This window comes from Chiloscyllium plagiosum, unplaced genomic scaffold (assembly GCF_037043375.1).
Source record: "Chiloscyllium plagiosum isolate Xiang-an unplaced genomic scaffold, Cpla_swu_hap1 HiC_scaffold_3, whole genome shotgun sequence".
Lineage (NCBI taxonomy): Eukaryota > Metazoa > Chordata > Chondrichthyes > Orectolobiformes > Hemiscylliidae > Chiloscyllium > Chiloscyllium plagiosum.
Window position 1 is genome coordinate 33,634,800 of NW_028270141.1, and position 23,841 is coordinate 33,658,640.

Sequence of the window (23,841 nt, forward strand, 5' to 3'; positions counted from 1 at the left end):
CCACTGGTATCAGCCTCCATTTAGGTCTCAGTGTGAGGGGATGTGAGTGGTGCAACCAGAAATTGACAGCCAAGGATCACATGAAGCTATTGGGGGGAGCATTTGAGCGAAAGTAGCAACAATATTTGGCATTGCAGTGGGAAAGCACACCTGGCTGTCCTGACTCTTTATTCAGTTCTGTGTTTCTTTCCTAAGAATTGCACATTTTCTGGCAGTCTCCAGTGAACTGTCTACAGCGTATTACCTTGAACATGGTAAGTTTACCTCAGAAAAGCATTAGGCCCTTTTGTTTTCACACACAAAGGCCTTAAAACCTTGCTGCCCTGACCAAATGTTGGAAGGTGCATTTCTGGCGCATAAAATGGTGACATACTTGGGCCAGAGGGATGTCAGTTAAAGGCCCTCCTGCTGGTGAAATTAAAATTCATTCAGAACCTAGAAAGTAAAATTGGCCTCAATAATGGTTCAATAATCAATTGATCATCATAAAAATTCATCTGGTTCACTAATGCCTTTTCAGGAAAAAAGTCTGCTGACTTTACAATGTCTGACCCACATATGACTCCAGATCCACGGTGGCTGACTCTTAACTGTTTTCTGAAGCAGCCTAGTAAGCCTTTCAATTCAAGGGCTATTAATGATGGATACCAATGCCAATATTACCCACTTCACATGAAGTATTTTTAAAAATCACATCCTGTTTACCATGTCAGATATTTAGCCATCGGTTTTCCGCTTGAAATATGGGAATGCTGCCATTGACTTTCCAGCACACTCAATTCATGATGCCATCTGGTTCTATCGATTTGGCCTTGGATACAGCATATCCACCACTCTAATTCTAGTAAAGATTTCTCGCTTATCTGCATTTGCTGCAATACATCTGTTCACTTTTTTTGTCGACAGTCCCTGTTGATCTTACCACTGTTCAAACAGATAACTCTGGCATGTCAATGTGCAGCAACATGATAGCCTCAGAAAGCTATTTATTCTACACAGAATAAGCTTACTGGAACATACCCATTGCACAGACTATTATCAACTTTTCCAGTTGTAAATCACATTGGCTTTTGATAAGTTCAGTACTCTGCTGTACTCTGCAGATCTCCCATTCATTTTGATGAGCTGTGATGACTGTGGACTACATTAGAAACCAGATTTCCTGTGGGAGGAAATTAAATAATTAATGACAATCCAGAGAACAAAGACACAATGTGATTTTATTTTTCAACTCAAAAAATGACCTTACTTCCATACCAGGCAACATCCTAGTAAATCTCCTCTGAACCCTTTCTAGTGCTTCCACATCCTTCCTATAATGCGGTGACCAGAACTGTATGCAATTCTCCAAGAGTTTTATACAGCTGTAGCATGATCTTATGGTTCTGAAACTGAAACCCTCTACTAATAAAAGCTCACACACCTTCTGCCTTCTTCACAACCCTCTCAACCTGGTGGCAACTTTCAGGGATATATATACATGGACACCGAGATCTCTGCTGATTGACACTACCAAGAATCTTACCATTAGCCAAGCACTCTGTATTCCTGTTACTCCTTCCAAAGTGAATCATCTCACACTTTTCCACATTAAACTCCATTTGGCACCTCTCAGCCCAGTTCTGCAGCTTAGCTATTTCCCTCTGTAACCGATAACATCCTTCAGCACTAACCACAACTCTACTTACCTTAGTATCATCCGCAAATTTACTAAACCATCCTTCTACGCCCTCATCCAGGTCATTTATAAAAATGACAAACATCAGTAGCCCCAAAACAGATCCTTGTGGTACATCACTAATAACTGAACTCCAGGATGAACATTTCCCATCAATCACCATCCTCTGACTTTTTCCAACAAGCCAATTTCTGAACCAAACTGCTTAATCAACTTCAATCCCATGCCTCTGTATTTTGTGCAATAGTCTACCATGGGGAACCTTATCAAATGCCTTACTGAAATCCATAAACACCACATCAACTGCTTTACCCTCATCCACCTGTTTGGTCACCTTCTCAAAGAACTCAATTAGGTTTCTGAGGCATGACCTACCCTTCACAAAACCATGCTGACTATCCCTAAACAACTTATTACTTTCTAGATGATTATAAATCCTATCTCTTATAACCATTTCCATAACCAAAGTAAGGCCCACTGGTCTTTAATTGCCAGGGTTGTCTCTGCTCCCCTTCTTGAACAGGGGAATAATATTTGCTATCCTCTAGTCTTCTGGCACAATTCCTGTAGACAATGACAACATAAGTATCAAAGCCGAAGGCTCAGCAATCTCCTCCGTGGCTCCCCAGAGAATCCTGGAATATCCTCGGAAAAATCCCATCCGGCCCAGGGGACATATCTATTTTCAAACTTTCCAGAATTGCTAACATCTCCTCCTTGTGAACCTCAATCCCATCTGGTCTAGTAGCCTGCATCTCCGTTTTCTCCTCAACAACATTGTCTTTTTCTTGTGTGAATACTGACAAAAATATTCATTTAGCGCTTCCCCTATCTCATCTGACTCCATGCCCAACTTCCCACTGCTATCCTTGATTGGTCCTAATCTTGCACTAGTCATTCTTTTATTTCTGACGTATCTATAAAAAGCCTAAGGGTTTTCCTTGATCCTATCCACCAATAACTTCTCATGCCCCCTCCTGGCTCTTCTTAGTACTCTTTTTATGTCTTTCCTGGCTAACTTGTAACTCTCAAGCGACCTAACTGTGCTTTTGCATCTCATCCTAACATAAGCCTCCTTTTTCCTCTTGACAAAAGATTCAACTTCCTTAGTAAACCATGGCTCCTATGTTCAACAGCTTGCTCCCTGCTGACAGGTACATACTTATCAACGACCCGCAGTAGTTGTTCCTTTAACATGCTCCACATTTCTGTTGTGCCCATCCCCAGCAGTTTCCTTCCCCATCCAATGCATCCTAAATCTTGCCTATTCGCATTGTAATTACCTTTCCCCAACTATAACTTTTGCCCTGTGATATATACCTATCCCTTTCCATCGCTAAAGTAAATATAGCCAAATTGTAGTCACTATCACCAAAGTGTTCCCCTACCTCCAAATCTAACACTGGGTGCTGGCAGGTGGGACTGGGTTGGGTTGGGATATCTGGTTGGCATCTCTATGACTCTATGACCTGGTCGGGTTCATTATCCATAACCAAATCTAATGTGGTCTCACCCCTTGTTGGCCTGTCTACATACTGCATCAGGAAACCCTCCTGCACACGTTGGACAAAAACTGAACCATCTAAAGTATTTGAACTATAGTATTTCCAGTCAATATTTGGAAAGTTAGAGTCCCCCATAACAACTACCCTGTGACTCTCTCTCCTATCCAGAATCATCTTTGCTATCCTTTCCTCTACATCTCTGAAAATACTTGGAGGCCTATAGAAAACTCCCAATAGCATGACCTCTCCTTTCCTGTTTCTGACCTCAGCCCATCCTACCTCAGTAGACAAGTCCTCAAACGTCCTTTCTGCAAACGTGATATTGTCTTTGACTAACAATGCTACACCACCCCTCCTTTACCATCGAATCATAGAGATGTACAGCATAGAAACAGACCCTTCGGTCCAACCCGTCCATGCCAACCAGATATCCCAACCCAAACTAGTCTCACCTGCCAGCACCCAGCCCATATCCCTCCAAACCCTTCCTATTCTTATTGAAACATTTAAACCCAGAACTTGCAACTACCATTCATGCCGCTGCCCCACCCATGTCTCCGAAATGGCCACAATGTGGAAATCCCAGGTATCCTGCAAGTTCACCCACCTTATTCTGGATGCTCCTGGTGTTGAAGTAATACAAAGGTTTGTACAATTTTTGAAGCTTGTTAAGGTTTGCTTAAGATCTCATGAAGCCCATGAAAATATATCCATAGAATCCTTACAGTGTGGAAACAGGCCCTTTGACCCAATAAATCCACACCGACCCTCCGACGAGTAACACCCAGACCTATTCCCCGACCCTGTATTTACCCTTGACTAATGCACCTAACCTACACATCCCTGAACACTCTGGGCAATTTAGCATGGCCAGTCCACCTAATCTGCACATTTTGGTCTGTGGGAGGAAACTGGAGCACCCGGAGGAATCCCACACAGACATAAGGAGAATATGGAAACTCCACACAGTCGCCCAAGGCTGCAATTGAATCCAGGTCCTTGGTGCTGTGAAGCAGCAGCGCTAATCACTGAGCCACCGCACCGCCCAAAGATATATATTATCTTGGAATCAATAATAACATGTATTTATACAACGCCTTTAATCAATAATATATTCTCAGGTTCTTGAAAGGAGCATTAACCCTACAAGAAGGGATTAAAAGAAGCAGCAAGGTCGAGATAAGACTTCTTTCACAGTCAATTATACAGTGATCGACACCAGAGCATTGGAGTTGTGTGACAACAATAGCTTCAAAAACAGTTCAGCAATTGCTTGGAAATCTCCTTAAAATTGTTGTTCTCCCCTGACTAACTTATATGGGCTATCACAGTGATTTGTAATTATCAACCACAAATGGTGTGACTTAACAGTCCTTTTATTCCAGTCTGTCCAGTTTCAATTTCAGCCTTATTATCCCAAACTTTCTGCTATGTTTTGCTAAAACATGTATAGCCATCTACCTTAGCTAACAATAGAAAGTGCAAGTCCTTTGGATCATATTCTGAATTTGGAGATGACTCCCACAAAGTAATATGGTTGAATAGTTTTTTTTTTAAAAAAGAGCTGTTTAAACTATAAGATAGCCACAAAAGTTGATGAAGGGATTTTCCTTTTCCATTTTACTTTGCAAAGTGAATTACTAATTGCTAAAGCAAAAATGTTTCCTGTTAATTTTCACCTAGTGTGAAGGAAGCTCAGCAACTCATTGTACGATCCCACCTTCACTACCCTATTTAGAATCTGGACAAGATTGACCTCTACTGTGCAATGAAAGAAATATTTAGTTCTGTCTTGATTGCATCTGTATTTGCATGGCATTCCTGTTGTTTTCACAGCTTTCAAAGCATCTTTATGGTGGTATACTACTGAAATAAATGGCCAATAGTCCTGATTTGTGACTTCAAAATACCAGTTTCAAGTTGTGTCACAGCTGTTTCTGACATTTTCCTGCTTGTGGGATTCTTGTTTTCTGCGTATTTTTCATCGTGATTACCATGATGTACTTAGTTATCAAAGATTCAAGGCTGACAAGCAAGAAACAACCAGACTAAAACATACAGCACATTCGCTCGAATAGAATTCTGAAAGACAGTTTATTTGAGTGTTAGAAAGTAAAATTTATACCAAACCTTATTAGAAGACATTAACAAAGGTAACCAAAAGCTTGATCAAAGAGGTCGTTTTGAGGGATCATGTTAAAAGAGGAGTAAATGATTAGGAGATTTAAGGTGAGGATACCTGAGCATAAGAACTTGGAAGTTGAAAGGACCACAATGAGATGAGCAAAGTCATTTTGGAAGATTCTCATAGCAGGAAGATATTACATAGATAGAGAAGGGTAAGGGCATAGAGGGATTTAAAATTGAGGCAGTCTTTTAGCTGGAACTTGTGCAGATCAACAAGCATGGTGCCCCATGTAAATGAGACCTGCTGTGGTTTAGAACCTGATGAAACATGCAACTACCCACAAGTATCATAAAATATAGTGTGATGGCTCAATAACAGCAATGCGTACAGGGAGTTATATGTTGCTAAGCTGCCTACACTATTTGTGGTTTACCTCTGGAAGACTGTATAACCTTCATGTCTGAAGTGTCTCAATGAACTGTGATCTGTCACTGAGACCATGACACTGCATGACCTCCTGCCACATTGTTTGTTTTGACCATTATGGTAAAATAACAAATGCAGTGAGCTCTTCAGGGACTTTGGACCCAGTAGACAGCAGTCTATCATCTTTCAGTCAACATATTTAAAAACTAAGTAATGTAGAGCTCAAACAGCCTCACTCTTGTCCATGCATCCTCCTAGTCACAGTTTCTTGGTGACTCTAGTTTGGTAATGTCTACTGAACTAGTACAAATAGGGGTCACCTCCATTTCTGGATCCAGATAGTAACCATCCATACAGCTACATCTTTCTATTGCCCTCTGGCAGAACTCTCTGTTTTCAGCAAGTGGTACCCTGATCCAGTTGTAAAACTGTTAAGTTGTCTGATGATCTTGCTGTGCATTTGTTGGCCAAGGCAAAAGAAAGGCATTTGTGATATAACCTGCTAAACAACAGAACAGGTACTGGAAGGTGGGACTAGAATGGGTGGCTAGTTTTGTTTTGGGTTTGGTGCAGATATGATGAACTGAAGGGCCTTATTCTGTGTCATAATTTTCCTGGGACTCTGTTGATGCTGTTAATCCAAACTAAATCCAGATATTGCGTAAAAGCTCAGCAGGCCAGACAAGAGTCGATAGAAAAAGAATATTCACATTTCAAGTCAATATTCTGGAATGATACAATGAAAGGCTTGCAGCAAGAAACATTAAGGATTTCCCTTTTGCCTTCTTTCTGACATTTCCAGGCACAGTTATCTAACATTATAAATATGGATAGCAGCCTAAAGAGAGAACCTACACAGCACACTGGCTGAAATCTTATATCCTTTCAGGGTAAGCAAGCGGATGTAGAATGGTGAATTATGAGCCCACCAGCTACCCATCTCCACAGACATTTATCTGTGAAGGGATAGATGTCAGGTGCCCTTCTGCTGTTGGACCAAGAAGAATCCCTTAAATAACAAATTAATGGTCTAAAGAAAGAACAAAAAAATGTTGAAGATACTCAGTATTTTATGACAGCATCAATGGAGAGAAAAACACACTTGATGCTTCAAGTCTGATGTATCTCTTTGGAGCATTATACAGAGAAGGGACTGTAAAACCTGAAACAGAAGGAGCAACAGTCATCCATTGTCTGGATGTAAGTTTGCTCACTGAGTTGGAAGGTTCGTTTTCAGACGTTTCATCACCATTCTAGGTAACATCATCAGTAAGCCTCTAGTGAAGCGCTGGTGTTATGTCCCACTTTCTATTTATGTATTTAAGTTTCCTTGGGTTGTGATGTCATCTCCTGTAAAGAACAGGAAATGACATCACCAACCCAAGGAAACAGAAGAAATATATCTCATTCTTTCTTTGAACATTGAATGTTTTGGCTTCAACTGCTTTCTGTGCCAGAGACTTCCACAGGCTCTCTACTCTCTAGATAAAGAAGGTTATCCTCAGCTCAATCTTAAATGGTCTCCCCTTTACCTTTAGACTGTGACCACTGGTTCTAGACTCTCTGATAATCAGGATCATCCTTCCTGCTTTTACCTTGTTTGGACCTGTTGCAATTTTCAGTTTCTATGAGATCCCGCTCAATCTTACTAAACTCCATGGTATATATTCTAGCGCATCAGCTATGTCTTCATACGTCAATATTGCCATCCCAGGAAGCAGTCTGGTAAATCTTTATTGCACTTCCACCTTAACCGCAACCTCCTTCTTTGAATGACACCGAAACAGCACATAGTACTCAGGATGTTGTCTCACTGAGGCCCTGTACAATTTCAGTAATAGGGCTGCCCATTTTGTATTCCAATTTGATGAGCAGCCTTGCACTGATTTTTAGAATATGACTGAGTTAAAATCACTCCAGCATCACACTGCTGACTTCATAAAAGGACCTCTTTACTTCTCAACCCCCCCCCCCCCCCCCCCCACATTCCACCCACCCCCAGCACCACTTAATTCATTCCCTAAAGTAAAATTTAGTGTTGCATTATGAACTGACAAGCTTACAAATGAGTTGCTTCATTGGTCTCTGATTTTTATCAGAAAACACTATTGAGAACAATTCTTCATAGCACTTCTGGCACTTCACTGATCCATGCAATTTTGCAGTAATTCAACAGATTGACAACTAATTTTTCTCCCCTCTAAACTTTGCATTGGATAGGCAAGTCAGGAAATGAAGTAAAGTAAGGTCTTTTAGATATTTTATAAACCATGACATTGACATCTCCTTTACTGCCAGCATGAAAGCATGGTTATGCTGTGAAGAATATGTGCACAATGAATCCTCATTCTCTTGACTGTTATGATTTGACTTTAAAATGTTTTGATTTCGATATTACCTCCCTACATTGCTTGCACTTAATCTATAGAACTCTTCTTATCTCGAGTTGTACATTGTTTGGACTGGCTTTCTCTATATATGTTTTCTGTCAGACATCCACTAAAGGATTTAATATATTTGCCCTCCTTATACTGTATTTGACACTTTTTTCCTCATGAGAGACAATTGAAAGATCTGCCCATTGGCATTTAATACCGTATATTCCAGTTAATTCCCTGATCAAAATAAAATATCAAATAAATATGATTGCTTAATTATTATCACAGCCCTGATACTGTAGCTTTGTTTGCTAATGATCTTGACATAATTTCTTTCCAAATGAAATTCTTCAATGTGATGGTCTTCATGTGTCAATGCATGGAATTATCTGCGTTACCATTCATAGTGATGCCCAGTGTGAATAAAAAGAGAGAAGGGCCAAAAGGAATGAAAAAATGTATTACAAAATCTATTCTAAAAATAGACTAAAGAACAAAATAACTGCTGCTTATAATACCAGTTATAGCCACAAGAGTCACTGTAATGATTTGTAAAGCTGTCTACATGTTTTGAATGTTTTTTTTCATGCAGTTACTGCTTTTGATTCTGTATGATACATAATGCTGCTCATAAGAAGTGAGTTCGCACAAATCACTGGTTAAAGAATCAATGACTACGGGGTCAAAATTTCCTATGATATTTGTTCCTTACCCAGATTATCCACTTAGAGATATCAAGTGCATAAATTTAGTAGAAATGGAAATCAGGTCAGTTACCAAGCAATAAAAGAAATACAGTTTCAAGATTTTAGTTGATTATGGTGAACAGTCTCAATAAGATCATGAAGCTGCTTTTACTTTCAAACTTTCAACTTATTGTGCATTTCCAGAAAAACAAAGACCAACGCTGTTTTGATAAGCAATTCAGAATTTTTAGATGGTTGACGTATGATTCCATGTCAGTCATTACTTCTTTACCTAAATGTAAAGAATATACAATACTCCGTATAGTTTATTATCATATGGTTGGTCGTAATCTATCCTACCATCCTAAATACCATTTTCTTTTTCCAAAGTCCTATCTAAGTCTTTAAACTTTTCCTCCTTCCCTGATGCTGTAATTCTTCTTCTTGGTTTTGTTATCCTTTGCACCTTCCAATAATATGTTTTTTCACGAAGCTGATTGTTATTGTTGCTCTTGTCCTGACAACTAAAGGGAACTTGGACAAAAAATTGCATTAAGTTAAAGTGATCAGTTTGATGGCAATTCACAGCTCTGCATTTTCTAACTCTTTCTATTTGTGTGGGGACTCAGTAACTGGGTGTACTTTGAGTTTTAACTATACAGGGGTTTGCTCTACAATCACAGAGTGCATGTTGTGCATGGCATGATTTCTTCAGGAGAATTATAGTTACCCATTGGTGATATTCATTGGTTGTAGTGCTGCCAGTCATCAGTAGAAGTGCAGCAGAGTAGCACAGCTAGCAACCTGTACTAGTCCACTGATAGTTAAATGCCAATCAGCCTGGATGGAAGAAAAATAGAAAACAAAATAATGGGCTTGGTTAAATGAACTACTTTTTTGACAGCATTTCCTTCTGATAACTCTTATCTCATGCTTTACTAAGCTACTGGCACTTTTGATTACAGAAACAATTAGGACCATGCTGCTTTAATGTCTCTGATACGCAATCTTTATGGTAAAATTATTTATTGTAAACGGTACATCATCATCACATACCCCCTGTGACCCTCACAGCATCTGGGTTGGTCAGTCCAGCTGGATATCAACAAGTAAAAGCATTTGTTTAAACTCCAGTAATTACACATTGTGATTCATGTTTAATTAAGAATAAATCACTTCTGTCACAACCAACATAAACTCTACACTAGGCACAATTAAATTATGAGTTCTAAGGCTTGCATCATTTGGTGCTTCATTTCCTGTAACCCACTCAGATTCTGACATGATTGACATTTGTTCAACTTGTGCATTAGTAACTGGGTTACAGGACATTTACCGAAGTTTTACATTTCAGTAAGTGAGGGTTTATTACAGAGCAAGTAGCCTTAATAAAGACTATTATAATAACCTGAACAATACCGTCAAATTAATGTTATAATGTAATGAGGAACCAGAATTCTTGTTTTGAAAAGTAGACACAGTGTAAGATCTTAGGTACTTATTAAGACAACAAAGCCACAAGAGTCCATGGTTCTGAGCAAACAACAATAAACTTTACTAGGAGAAAGTGAGGACTGCAGATGCTGGAGATCAGAGTCGAGAGTGTGGTGCTGGAAAAGCACAGCAGGTCAGGCAGTATCCGAGGAGCAGGAGAATCGATGTTTAGGGCAAGAGCCTGTCATCAGGAATAATAAACTTTACTATACAGGGAATAAACATACAGTAATGCAGTCACCAATATGTATACAACCTATATTTAAGCATCACATAAGAATTACCATGATGTAAGTATAGACAGCAGATACACCAGATGGAATTGTATAGAAGCCTATGTAATGTGGGCTACAACAGGATTTGTGGCAGAATCACACAAGACAGTGAGGCCTATCTCGAGATTGGGAACAAAACACTGCATCTTTTATGCATTTGCTGAGTGTTGAGGCAAATTCATACCAGGCAATGGTGAACTGCCAATTGAGAATTATTGTGATTTTTCTTTAAATACTTTATTGGTGCCACAAATTGTCTCATTAATATTTTAGCATTCTACCTTACCTAACAAGCTGTAAAGGGCTAGATGTCAAGAATGCTCGAGATGGAAGTCAGAGCAGATCCCTGATGACTTCGGCTTGCCACTGGCTTCAAAAAGCTTCCATGTTGCTCTGCACCAGGTAGCTTGCATAATGATCCAACAGATGGCAGATGTTTGAAAGTTAACATGGACCTCACAGGAAGACAACCAGTCTACCAAAGAGAAACCAAAGTTTGAGCTGTGTTTACATCAGAAAGATTGTAGTTGACAAGACTACAGGACAGAGGTTTTATTGATCCCTGGTTGTCCTCCCATAATCAAATTCTTAAACGTTTGGAGAATAGAATCTCAGTAATTAGTATTAAGTGAATATTCCTCAGAACATACTGGGAAGCTATGTGCATGCCTCAGTGTCTTCAGAAACTAAACCTCTTTGGCCTAAATACAGTCTGTCCGTCAATCATTAAGGAAGGTATAAAGAGGAGCTGCAGGGCCAGTGAAGAGATCACCACCAAAAGGGGTGGGGGAGTGGAGGTAGCAACTGTTGGGGGGGAAGCAGAGGTTTTTGTGGTGGGGTGAAGAAGCAATATGGCGGAAGGAAGTGCGAGATGTATGGAAAGGGTGGATGGAACAGCATTGGCAGGCATTTTAGGCAGAGGTGGGGTTATTCACGGCAGGGCCAACACTGTGACCTCTATAGGGGAGTGTAGAGGAGCAGGTGGCGGCATCATTAAGGCCTAATGTTGGTATTCAGGAGGCAGGGAGGAGGCAAAGTTCAATATGCTGTGTCTCTATGTTGAGGACAAGGGGGGAAATGGGCTCTCACAGTAGGACCAGTTAAAAGGAGCCGTGCGTGCTCTGAGTGGGAAGGCATGGATGCCTGGCAACCAGTTGGAGCCCGGTGCTGATGGTGTTCACTGTAAGCTGTCTTCCCTATCACTTGCTGTCCTCCAGATCATGAAGGACAAATACCTGAAACTATATCCAGACAGGACAGTGTCAGTGTCAGTTTGATAGTCAATAGTGTGGGCTCCACGTCTGCTCGATATTACAGTATCAAAGGTGCAAACACATGAAACATGCATTTGGAAGGTACAGCAGCATTTCATTGAAAAACATACCTTCACAAACATACAATGTAGTGATCGTACTTGTGTGTCAACTGTTGGTCAAAAGCAGGTTGTTCCACACTGTCATTCGTGCTAAACTAATGTTGTCATCTCAGTGATACAAAAGTTAGCAGTGAATGCTGGTCAACAGTGCCCCATCATTTGTGAAACTTTCAAGCATGCCATGGGACCGAGAGAACAACACTGCATCATCTGTCATATCAGTATGACAAAGGACTCTACTGAATACAATGGAAAATGGAATGGTTGAGGTGCGTATGGATGGGAAGGAGCAGCAGGTACTGCCTTTCTGATGTAATATGTTAGTCATCAATTTGACGCACATACTGCATCCAGGGTTGTGGTGGAGTAGACAATAGGGCTATTGAAGGTGTAGTTCCACCACAAAGCAATCTGGGAGAGCCCTCCAGTTAGGATGGAGTGTTCCACATCAACCTAGTGTGCTGTGATCTGTGCAGTTAAAACAGGCAGTGAGACAATGTTCTAGATGCTGAGGAGCCAAGGGAATGGGAGCAGAGTTCCAAGACTGAGGATGAGGGCATTTAGCTAGAGGAAGCTCTCCTTGCAGACATAGATGCTCAGCTGTACAAGGAGCTAAAACACAGATGAGACCTCATTGATACCCGGTTTCAATAGATACAGCAGACCATTGTGAACGGGCAAGATCAAGATGCCCACATTGTGGGTGTGAATTGAAGCCTGCATTTATTCCCTTTGTGGGTTCCATTTTGGTGGCTGTCAATAATCGATCATATTTGGACTTAAGTGTGATATTCACCAATATTGTTGAAGACCCAGCACTGGAATAATCTCAAACACAGCTCTGTCAGGGACTGTCACAACATTCGGATAGTTCTCTCTCCCAATTGGAACAGTGCCGCCCTGGATTCTTAACACTGCACTGAGGCAGAGTTTTTGTATTACACAGACAACTAGCTCCACAAAACCAGTCAGTACCATGATATTTGTCTGAGGTTGAATCTTGTTCAGCTTTACAAAACAAATATCGTTTGTAGACTTCCTTTATCCTTGCTCTCAGCTGCTCTGAATTATTCATCTCTCACGACTTCTCCTGAGCCCCCACAATTCCCAGTACTTTTCCTGAGCCATCGTCTCAATACTTAGCCATACCTCCTGGCTTTGCTTATTCTCCTGAATCTGAAAGGTTTGGAGCCTGCCATAGCAGCAACATCTTTTCAGGAAAGAGCTCCTTCTCATAGCTTCTGAGGACCTAACTGATTGGCATCCCAAAGATAACAACTTTCTCCTCTGATTGTTTCCTTTCAGCTAAAATTGATAGTTTCAAAGCCTTGGATTGTTCTGCGTGACTCCTTGAAAACATTGCAACTTGCCCCATTCTTGTTCATACCAGCATTGAATGTAACTGATATTTTGAAATTGTCAAGTATAACAACATCTTGGAACATACCTGTTCCCTGAATGCTATAACAGTCACAAATTGCTGCTGGCTTGCACAGTACAAAATGGATAAAACAAAAACAAGATTAAATGGAGTGCATCGGGCAGTGGTTGGAAATTTCAGTTGTGCTTATCTCTATTTGTCAGTGCTTTAATGGAGCAGAAGTATTCCAACAATGATTTAAAATCATGGCACACCTTATCATTTTCAGAAACTATTCCTCTCTCTATGGAGTTAGATGAGAGTCTGCTTTACAGAGCATCCAGAGTCGAAATGCTGAAATCCACGACATATGGATTGAAATGGTTGAATAACTGCAGCTAATCTAAAACAAAATCAATTGACAGCCTATTCCCATGTTGTTATTTACTCTGATGGTGATTTTCACCCAACACTTCATTACCAGCTGCCATCTACTAATTGGGCTCTAGGTGGTCACTGAGTAGTATATGTTAATTGAAACTCTGTTTCACTGTTGAAATCAATACAGTAGCTGATGAGGGTGCTTTTGTGCTACTGAAAGTAAGTGTTTGGAATAAAGGTTTCAGTTGAAACTTACTTTGTCTTTCACTTGCTTTATCGAAGGGAATAGTGCCACCAGGAGAGTAAAGCAATATAAAGTGATGGAACTGCTGCATTGATCAGAATTAACTGAACACTTTTCTTTCACAGTATTAAAGAAAATGCTTACAAATGTCGTTCTACCAAATTTGTATCTGAAATACGTAAATTTAAATTACAACTGTCAGATGTATTTGGTTTTGTTGTCAATATGTAGTCAGGTATAAATCCATTAAATAGTATGTGATGATTAATGTCATCATGTGTTTCTTAATTTTTTTACATTATGGTAGTTTAGGAATTGTAAAAATATTTGAATTTTATATTTCCTTTGTTTGCTTCTAATGGAATATGTGTTTCTCACTGCAGCTGTTGGTCTTACAACCTGTCCTGATCCAGTGGTTCCTAGCAATGGAATAAAGATTGGAGATAGATATTTGGTTAATGATGTGGTGTCTTTTAGCTGTGAATCTGGCTATACGCTGCAGGTAGGTATAAGATGGATTTTGTTTTGTTTGCTTCTGTGTATCTCAGCACTACGCTATTGAAAAGGATTTATAATATCACAATCCTATTCCTTCAGTGTAACTATCAACTAGGTCAGAGTCAGCATGGTTTCATGCAATTCCTGCTGCAGTGTTGCACAGGTAGGTTATTGCATAACAGTATCTCTCTAACGTGTTATATGAATAAATGTATCAGGGATCTCCATTTGAAGTAATGATATGTAGAAAATGAACCAATTTTGTAGGCTTTAGCTGTCAACATTCTAGACTTATATTTGTTTTCCATTTTTCATCTTTTCCTCATTGGAATTTCTGTTTTAAAATGTAAATGGAATGCACATGAATGCATCTTCCATGTGTCTTACCTTGATTAATTCCTCTTTGCCTCTTTCTGTCCCTATACGCAGGCAAAGTGTGCTTTCATCCCAGTAGTAGGTGGCTTATAGAATATATAAGACATTGATCAAAAACATCCTATGGGACATCAATACATATAATAGATGGGCTTGTGAAATGTGACATACTATGCACTTTTCATCTGTTTCTACAATTTACTTGATCTAACTCTACTGGGATTCAGTTATGCACTTTCTAAAAATGAGAAGAGTTAAGTCAAAAGGTTAACAGCTATGATTAGTGAACAATAGATGTGATTTTTGTTTGCCTTAGTCTGGTCTCTACTGAATATGCTAGTCATATAATTGTCAGTTTGTGCAGCTCTAAAAGAAAGAACTTGTCTATTTTGGGTCCTGAAAAATAATGTGATACGTACACAGGAACATTGTGTTCTCAGCAATGCTTTTTAACATAATGCACTTACTGATACATTTGACTATGAACCATTTAAAACCATTCCCCAGCCCACATCTTGTATGAAGCTTCAAAAGCAGCGTTAAAAAAAGCTCATGAAAATGTTGGCTAACATTAGATTAGATAAGATTACATTACATTACATTGTGGAAACAGGCCCTTCGGCCCAACAAGTCCACACCGACCCGCCGAAGCGTAACCCACCCATACCCCTACATTTACCCCTTACCTAACACTATGGGCAATTTAGCACGGCCAATTCACCTGACCTGCACATCTTTTGGACTGTAGGAGGAAACCGGAGCACCCGGAGGAAACCCATGCAGACACAGGGAGAATGTGCAAACTCCACACAGTCAGTCGCCTGAGGCGGGAATTGAACCCGGGTCTCTGGTGCTGTGAGGCAGCAGTGCTAACCACTGTGCCACCGTGCCGCACACAAATATGTTTTTCACATGTGCTTTCTTTCCTCCTTAATTAAGATATATTTAAAAAGAGGGACTTTGAGACTTTTTAAAAATTAACAGACTAAGAATAAAAGGGCAATTTTCATTTTCTTGTTAAAGGATAGAGTTATTAATCACTTTGTTACTTACCTAATAAATTATCATATCCTTGATTATCAAAGGTATTTTTTAAATTCCTGTTAAATGTATCAAGGTCACACATGCCCAGACATCTTTAGACAGCACGGCTATTTGTGTGGTTTTGACAAAATTGATTGCAACATGTCAGCTATATTTGATGTAATGCAGAAAAAAGACCCCCTGTTCATCTTTTTAAAGAGGTGTGTTCACTTGTGATTATGAGGTTCAATGTTTCTATTGGTGGGTGGATCCAAACCTGGGGGTCAAAAATATAAGACAGTTGCCAATAAATCCTGCAAAAAAAACCTTTTTCCAGACTTTGGTGACAATGTGGAACTCGCTATCATGTGGAGTAGTTGAGCTGAATAGCTTAGGCAGCTTCTCCAAGAATATATTTAAGTACATAATGGAGGAAAAAAAAACAAGTAGAAGGTAATTTTGATACGGAGTAGAGTGGAAGGAAGCCAATTTTGGAGCAGCGCTGACCAGTTGGGCCAAATAGCCTGTTTCTGCACTGTGAATTCTGTATAAATCTAAGTAATTAACATCCTTGTTGCTTCGCAAGATTGTTTTTTGGATGAAGAGAAGACCATTGTTCAACTTGATATGATATTTGCAGAATGCCAAACTCACTGTTTTCCTGCAGCACCATCTGTTGATTCTTAAATGAGACTTTTGTCCGAGGGTTCAATTACCCTATCTGAACATTTCCCCCCCGCCGCCCTCCAGGTATTGCTCCATTTGTAAAGAGACAATATAAATTCCTAACTTGAAGTCCACCCTTTTTGAAGTATTGTCTTTTTCCCTGGCTATGGTGAGATGTACTGTCAGTTGCAGGTAGCAGCAGTACCAGTATTCAGTGCATGTTCAGATGTTTCTTTGTGACGATATTCACACAGGATGATTCACTAATATTATGTGATTACTATCAGCTTATCAAGCAGTTACCTACTCTTTACTAATAAAACATTCGGTATTTCAGTTCAATGTTATTTTGCCCTTTTATGACCATGACATGTAACTATTGTTTGCTGATCTGTAGAATAATAACATTTAAGAGTTTTGGATTGCACTGTTAAATTTCAGAGCTTGGGACTGGGTCCCTGCTGCTTTATTAAAATGTTGTTATTAAACCATTTTACTTCATATGCACTGAGCTATCAAGTTGTATGCAGTTGGATAAACTTGTAACCTCTACGTGTAAAATAACTTCGACCATTGCAGACATGGGAAATTCCTGAAATATTTGCTGATGTTATGATAGACAGGACACTTGACAGGCTCCAAGATGAAACAGTGATATAATCATCACTAAAATTTTAATTTTGTGTGCAGGTTCCCTTATGTGCATTTAAATGAGCCCAAACTGCATGAATAGGGAAATTAATATTGAAGAGTTTATTTTTTTCTTCCTTCCACCATTAATACCTATAGATAGACAGTCACGGGAATGTATCTACTCTGAAAAATATGATAATGATTGCAAAAAGTAGAAAGCTGTTGGTCATTCACACATAGTGTATGGAATTCTTAAGTTTCATTGTATTTGTAGCTCAGTTTATTTTGCTGCAAATGTGATGAGCACGTCATAAAGACTGGTTCATCAAACCCATCTGATCCCGTGATGACTTCTTTCTTCTGCTATACTGCCAAAGGAATATAATCTCCTGAGAGAAGTGAAAAACAATAATAATGGGAAAGAATAATCTGGAAAATGCTCTCCAGCCAGCACACCCTCATGTTGGACTCCTCTCATAGATTTAAGCAAGCCCAGGATATCACATGGACCAACTGTTTTTGTTAAGGCAATTCTTCTGTATAATTTGATCTCTGTTTCAGTCGAATGTAATCTAGTTCCCTCTCAAGGAAATACAGAGATTCAATACCCGTGACATCACCAACTATATTCCAAAGGCTTACCACCCTGGAAAATGAAAAACTGCCTCAAATGCAGTCTGTTCCTGTTGTTATATTGCTTAGACTCATGCCCCTTCTATTATGTTAAACTGGAAAAATCAATCAATAGGAATCAATACAATACTCAAATTATTTTATAAACTTTAATTGAGTTGTCTTTAAGTCTACACTACTCTAAAATAAATAAGCTGATCTGTGAAGGTGAGATTCTTTGAGCTTCTCACAGTAATTATCTTCCATCTCATAGCAGAGACTAAAAGAGTGTTTCTAATATGGTCTAACTTATGGCCTGAAAAATTATGGAATGATGTTGGCTACATTAATAGAACTCAATACCTTATCAGCTTTATCTATGTTTTCTCCACGATAGTCATAAACCTTCAGGGATCTGTGCATAATAGGATATCAATCATTTTGTTCTCAGTCTATTTCATCATTGTTCCCAGAAAATGAAACAAGTACTTTATGTTGACCCTACCAACACATGTGACATTATAACACTACACTACCTTTAGATGTTCTAATCTTCATGGTTCATCCGCAATGAAACTTTGGGAGCACATCATGCTTATCAAATCTGCCTTTCACATGCAGTAATTCAAGTCAAACTGAATATTAAAAGCATTATTTTGCCAGAGACTATATAAGGTTTTCTGCAACTGTTTCAGTTTACCACTAACTGGCATATGGTTGGAATGTTTTTTGCTTCCTAGGGACAAGCTCATGTTTCATGTATGCCTGGAACTGTCCGCCGTTGGAATTACCCATCTCCGATCTGCATTGGTAAGTGAGCAAAGATCCCTGTCAGTTGGTGAATTTTCTAATTTAGTTACAGAAAGGAAGGATTATGCTGCAATACCAGTCAATGAGTGAGAAATGTTTATATCACGAGATTTATACCTTGGACATCTCGAAGCTCAGTTTAGTTCTCACTGCAATCAGAAATGAAATCTGATAATTCACCATGGGATGGGAATTGAACCTGGTACCACCTCATATTGCTGGGGTTTTGTTTCTGTTGCCAGTTGGATAAGTTCAAAACTATTTTGTTTATAAGCAATCACACATGAAATGTGTCTATCCTGAACCTAAGAACATGGACTTTAAGAGATTCAAAATTTGCACTTGATTGAAATTGTCAGAGAACACATTGTCTGATGGTTGTACATGCCTCTCCACTTGGCAGGGATTGATTCCTGGGCTGTTCTTGTGAATTGATTTTGTAGAACTATGACAAAACCCCATGAGCAGATTATCTGAGAGAGAACAGGAAGTTTTATGCTCCACGTAGCCACGATCATCCCTTAGATAGTGCCTCAGCAGTCCCCATAAATATTGCCCAAAATAGCCTGTAGCCACTTTATAGCAGGTGTAATGATGTCAGGTGGTTTTGCTTGCATTGAAATGGGAGCTGAAACATCAAACTCTGGATTCTGCATGCTGATTGGGTTTGCAAGAATCCATATGAAGTTGGTCATCACTCCTGCACACGGAAAAAGCACAGGCTCTGATTTCCGTACGAAGTTTTGTGCCAACTTGCTATCGAAATCCTCTAGGCTCCTTAGAATTGACAGGTTGCCTAAAAGTCTGCAACATGGCCCAGCATCTCCTTCAGCCAGCATGGACATCCTCTTTCGGAGATGCGGGCTGATTTTATTATTGTAAAATGGAAATGGAAAGAAAAATGCTGACAAAACCTCTGTGGAGAATTTATGTTTCAGGTCAATGAAGGGTCACGGCATCATAGAGTACCACAGAATGGAGACAGGTCCTTTGGCCCAAACAGGTCCATGCCGGCCAAAATGTCCACCAAAGCTAACACTATTTAGCTTGCCCTGACTGATGAAGGCCAGTGTGCCAAAAGCCTTGTTCACTGCCCTGTCTACCTCTGAGTCTACTTTCAGAGAACTGTGCCCCTGTACTCCAAAGTCCCTCTGTTCCATTGCCCACCTTCAGACCCTATCATTCTTTATGAAACTCCTACCTTGATTTGACTTTCCAAAATACAAGACCTCACACTTATCTATATTCAACTCCATTTGCCATTTCTTGGCCCACTTCCACAGCTGATCAAGGTCCTGCTGCAATTTCTGATAACCTTCCTCACTGTCCACAATACCGCCTATTTTAGTGTCATCTGCAAACTTACTAATCATGCCTTGTATATTCTCATCCAAATCATTGATACAGACAACAAACAGCAATGGGCCCAGCACCAACCCCTGAGGTCTCCAGTCTGACAAGCATCCTTCCACTATTACCCTCTGCTTCTTACTATCAAGCCAGTTGTGTATCTGATTTGCCAGCTCCCCCTGGATTCCATGCGATCTAACCTTCCAGAGCAGCCTGCTGTGTGGAAATGTTTAATTCTGTTTCTTTCTCCACAGGCACTGCCTGTCTTCCTGAGTACTTTCAAAGTTTTCTGTTTTGTCTTGGATTTCCAGCATCCATGATATTTTGACTTTGGATTTTGGTAATGCTAGCTGGCATTAGGTGGTGGCTAGGTTCAGATATATTTGGTGGTCCTCACTTCTGAGGCTCAGTGCTAACTGCTGCACACGATTATAATTTCAAATTAGTGGGTAGCACAAATGGTGCCTGCTGAATGCACTGCGATGCCCACTTCTGTTTTTGGGCTCGTCCAATTTTGCTGGCAAGGAGTCTTAGTTGAGGTCACATCTGCATGAGTTATTTGCCGAATTTGAATTCAAACGATGATGCAAATATGGAATTTGAAACAAATTTTGTAGTCAACAGATTCACATAGTGGAACAATCTGCCCCTTTGTGCATGAGGAATAGAATTAGGCCTAGCTAGTGGAATTAATGGTGTCTCTCAGATGGATAAGTTATAAGCTGTTATATTTACTGATTAAAGTTCACAAAAATACCTTTGGTTGTGCAGTCTTGGGGTACTAAATGTGCCAGATAAATGTGACTTTTTATTGGACATAAATTACAAACTGAACTTTAAATAGGATCTCACTTTCAAATTCATGTTTGTTACACATTGAACATGTTAAATATAAAATCTCTGCTGAACGCAGCTCTGATAATTAAGGGAAGGTAATTGACACACAGACAACACACTAGACCATAGAGCAGCTGCAACAAATAAATGAAGGCTTTTTCTTTCTTAATAATCAGCTAGATGTGGAGGCGTATTGACAAACATGAACAATGTCATCCTAAGTCCTGGATTTCCTGGAAATTACCCAAGCAACTTGGATTGCACGTGGAAGATTTTATTACCTATTGGATATGGTAAGGAAGCTAAAAAGATACTGATGTTTTATTCAACATTATGCAGCGTTTATGAATGCCAGTTGTAACTTTGGAAGTCAATTTGAAATGAAGACATTATGTTGAGTGCTAACCCTTTCTCGCCTGTGAAAAATAATTTCTTCAGTCAGTTTTTAAAGTTTCGTTCATAATTTATTTCACGTCATTACATGATGACAATTGGTTGTCACTGGGGCAGGAGCAGACTCTGCTGGTATAACTGTTTTTTAAAAAGTGTCATCTCTAAGCATGTTAATTTTTACAGAGAGTTAGGGAGGGTTCCTGGGGACTCGGTGAAAGGTTATGAAATTAGGAGCAGAATCATGAAGCTGGAGGATCTGCCTATCTTAATGATATGGCCTCGCTTGTGGATCTTATCAGACGCATGACCATATTAACCACCCAGCTAAAGGGAGGGAGGACCCACAGGCATTTTTCAGTGGAGGATAGCAAAGTGTCCACAATTTTGGAGGGTAGTATGAGTGATTAGTGTCTGGAGTCTGTGCACAATTGGGAGGGAGAGAGAGGAGGAAAGACTCTATAGCTGAGCAGGAGGTGGACTGTGCATAGCGCACAGTGTTTACCATGACCATTCAAAAGGGATGGATTGAAAGGTCTGGCCATGGTTGTGGAGGAAAGGAATGTGTGGAGGGATGGGTGGGGGACACAGGAAGAGATTATGTCCACAATTGGGGTGGGATGGGCTAGAGATGAACAAGTGGAAGGAATCCTCCTGGCCTACAAGGAAAATTAAAATTTAAAGTGTTAAAATTGTCCTCTAGGCTTCTTTCAGTCCAGGATCCAATAGGCTTACCTCATGAAGAGACTGTCATTGGACACTTCCCTCAGTCTGGCCAACATTGTCCCACCATAATCCACCCATCCAAGCTCAATTTTAGCAATGAGGTTGTTAAAAATTAGACATTTGTGCTAGTTTCTGGAATCCAAATGAAAATGTTACAGTTTAAAAATAGTGTTCTCCGCAATCAGGTGACATAAATGTCCAAACTTGCCGCATTCTGCAAAATTTCTTTTCATGCTGTTATCAAGAGCTGTTAGTTCATTTTTTGAACGGATTAATAGTTCCAGTAAAAAGGGTGGAAAATGATTTTTAGGCGAATATTCATGCTTTGTTGTGTCATGGCATTCTGACAATAGTATTTAAGTTGATTTTCCATTGTGTCTTGAACTTTGAGGAGGCAATTCAAAACAAACAAAGACAACAGCAATGTGTTTGAAATGCTGAAGTTTGTTACAGAATTTAACAAAAATTTTAATCAATTTATGAAGGAAAACTAAGGTATGTAATGCTTTTCTTAATGGAAAAAATGCAACTTGCTTGCAAAATGACAAATCAATAATTCACACACATTGTCCTGCATCCTGTAACAAATAGAAAAGTTTTCAATGTTTTAAATGTCTGATAAGTACCAAGTTGTAATGCTTTTATTGCTATTTTGGGTTGTGTACTTCAGTTTAAGACCATATGGGAACTTGGGAGCAGAGATAAAAGTTGATAAAAGGAAAAAGTGCATGGTGATGAATTCTGTGTTTCCTATGTTTGACACACTAAGGATTGTTTAAATGTTGATTATGTAATTTGGTTCGAGGGAAGGGCAAGATATAAAACTGACAGTGGTTTCATAGTATTAGTTTTACTATTAGTATTTGCTTTCAGCCAAAATATCAACCACATATTGACTGGTTTGTTTGAAAGAAAGTGTGGAGGGTTCTTGGGAGAAGTTCCTTTCCCTTCATTGTTCAGCTGGACCTGGCTGAATTGGTAGTCTTCCAAATGACTTAGTGTCCTTTGTAAATGAGTCAAAACTCATTAATTCTCTGCGTCTGATAATGCTTTTTAAACATAAATGTTTCATCTCTGAACACCATTGCATAATTCAATTTGATTGCTGGGAAAAGGTGATTATGACAGAATACCACTGTTCAACAAGTTTTAACAGAATCCAACATTTTCCCTATCCATGGTTCTCAAAGCATCATGGTCTTTAGTCCAGCTTTACCACAAACCTAATTTTGAGTGAAGTCATTGCTTTGAATAATTGGTTTAAAAAGGCACACAAGATGCAAAGATTAACAGCTCGCCTGATGTGTCCAAATGTAAGGTGATTTTATAATAAACTTAGTGGCCAAAACAGTGTTTTATAAAGTAATACATCACCCATCAGGAAGATTACAAAATCCAAGAGGGGATACAGAAAATACTTAAGAGATTGATTCCGGGGTGAGAATTGAGAAGCCTTAATTATTTACTTCAGTCAAGATAAAGTTGATGGAAGATTTGAATTGTTCAAAATTGTAAGGGGTTTATACAGAGTAGATAAAGGAAAAATGCTCCCATTGGTGAAAAGACTTGGGACGAGGGGAAATTGATTAAAACGAGCAATGTCAACATGAGCAAAAGGTATTTTAGTTGGTAGATGGTTAGATGTTGGAATGCTCTGTCTATGAGAGTCTTGACTGCTATATTCAGATCTGGAAAGACTAATTTTGAGTGTAATGAATTATCACCCACTATGATGATGTCATATGAGGGACTTGTGGACAAACCAGCTTAGAATCTTGGAAGATCTAACATCTAAGTCCTCCTCATTATGACGATCATATCACTGCATCCTCTAACTAGTTTCTAACATGCAATAAACATATTCAATACAACAGCCAATTCCAGTTTGATTAGTTTTCATCTGCCACATAAGACCCTGTAGATCCAGATACTTAAGGAGGATAATGGCAGCAAACCGATCACATGGTGAGGTACAGACTCTGTTTAGCTGT

At 39.4% G+C, this 23,841-nt stretch overlaps 1 protein-coding gene across 4 annotated transcripts in view; it reads left to right on the plus strand.

Annotated features, from left to right (window-relative positions):
• LOC122548600 (CUB and sushi domain-containing protein 1-like) overlaps window positions 1-23,841 on the plus strand; it is a 2,407,075-nt gene that overhangs the window by 2,099,861 nt on the left and 283,373 nt on the right. For all 4 annotated transcript variants that reach the window (XM_087978377.1, XM_087978362.1, XM_087978369.1 and 1 more), the window contains exons 38-40: window positions 14,314-14,432; window positions 18,478-18,547; window positions 20,911-21,027. In XM_087978377.1, coding sequence (XP_087834503.1) covers window positions 14,314-14,432; window positions 18,478-18,547; window positions 20,911-21,027 — 306 coding nt within the window. The remainder of the gene's footprint in view (window positions 1-14,313; window positions 14,433-18,477; window positions 18,548-20,910; window positions 21,028-23,841) is intronic.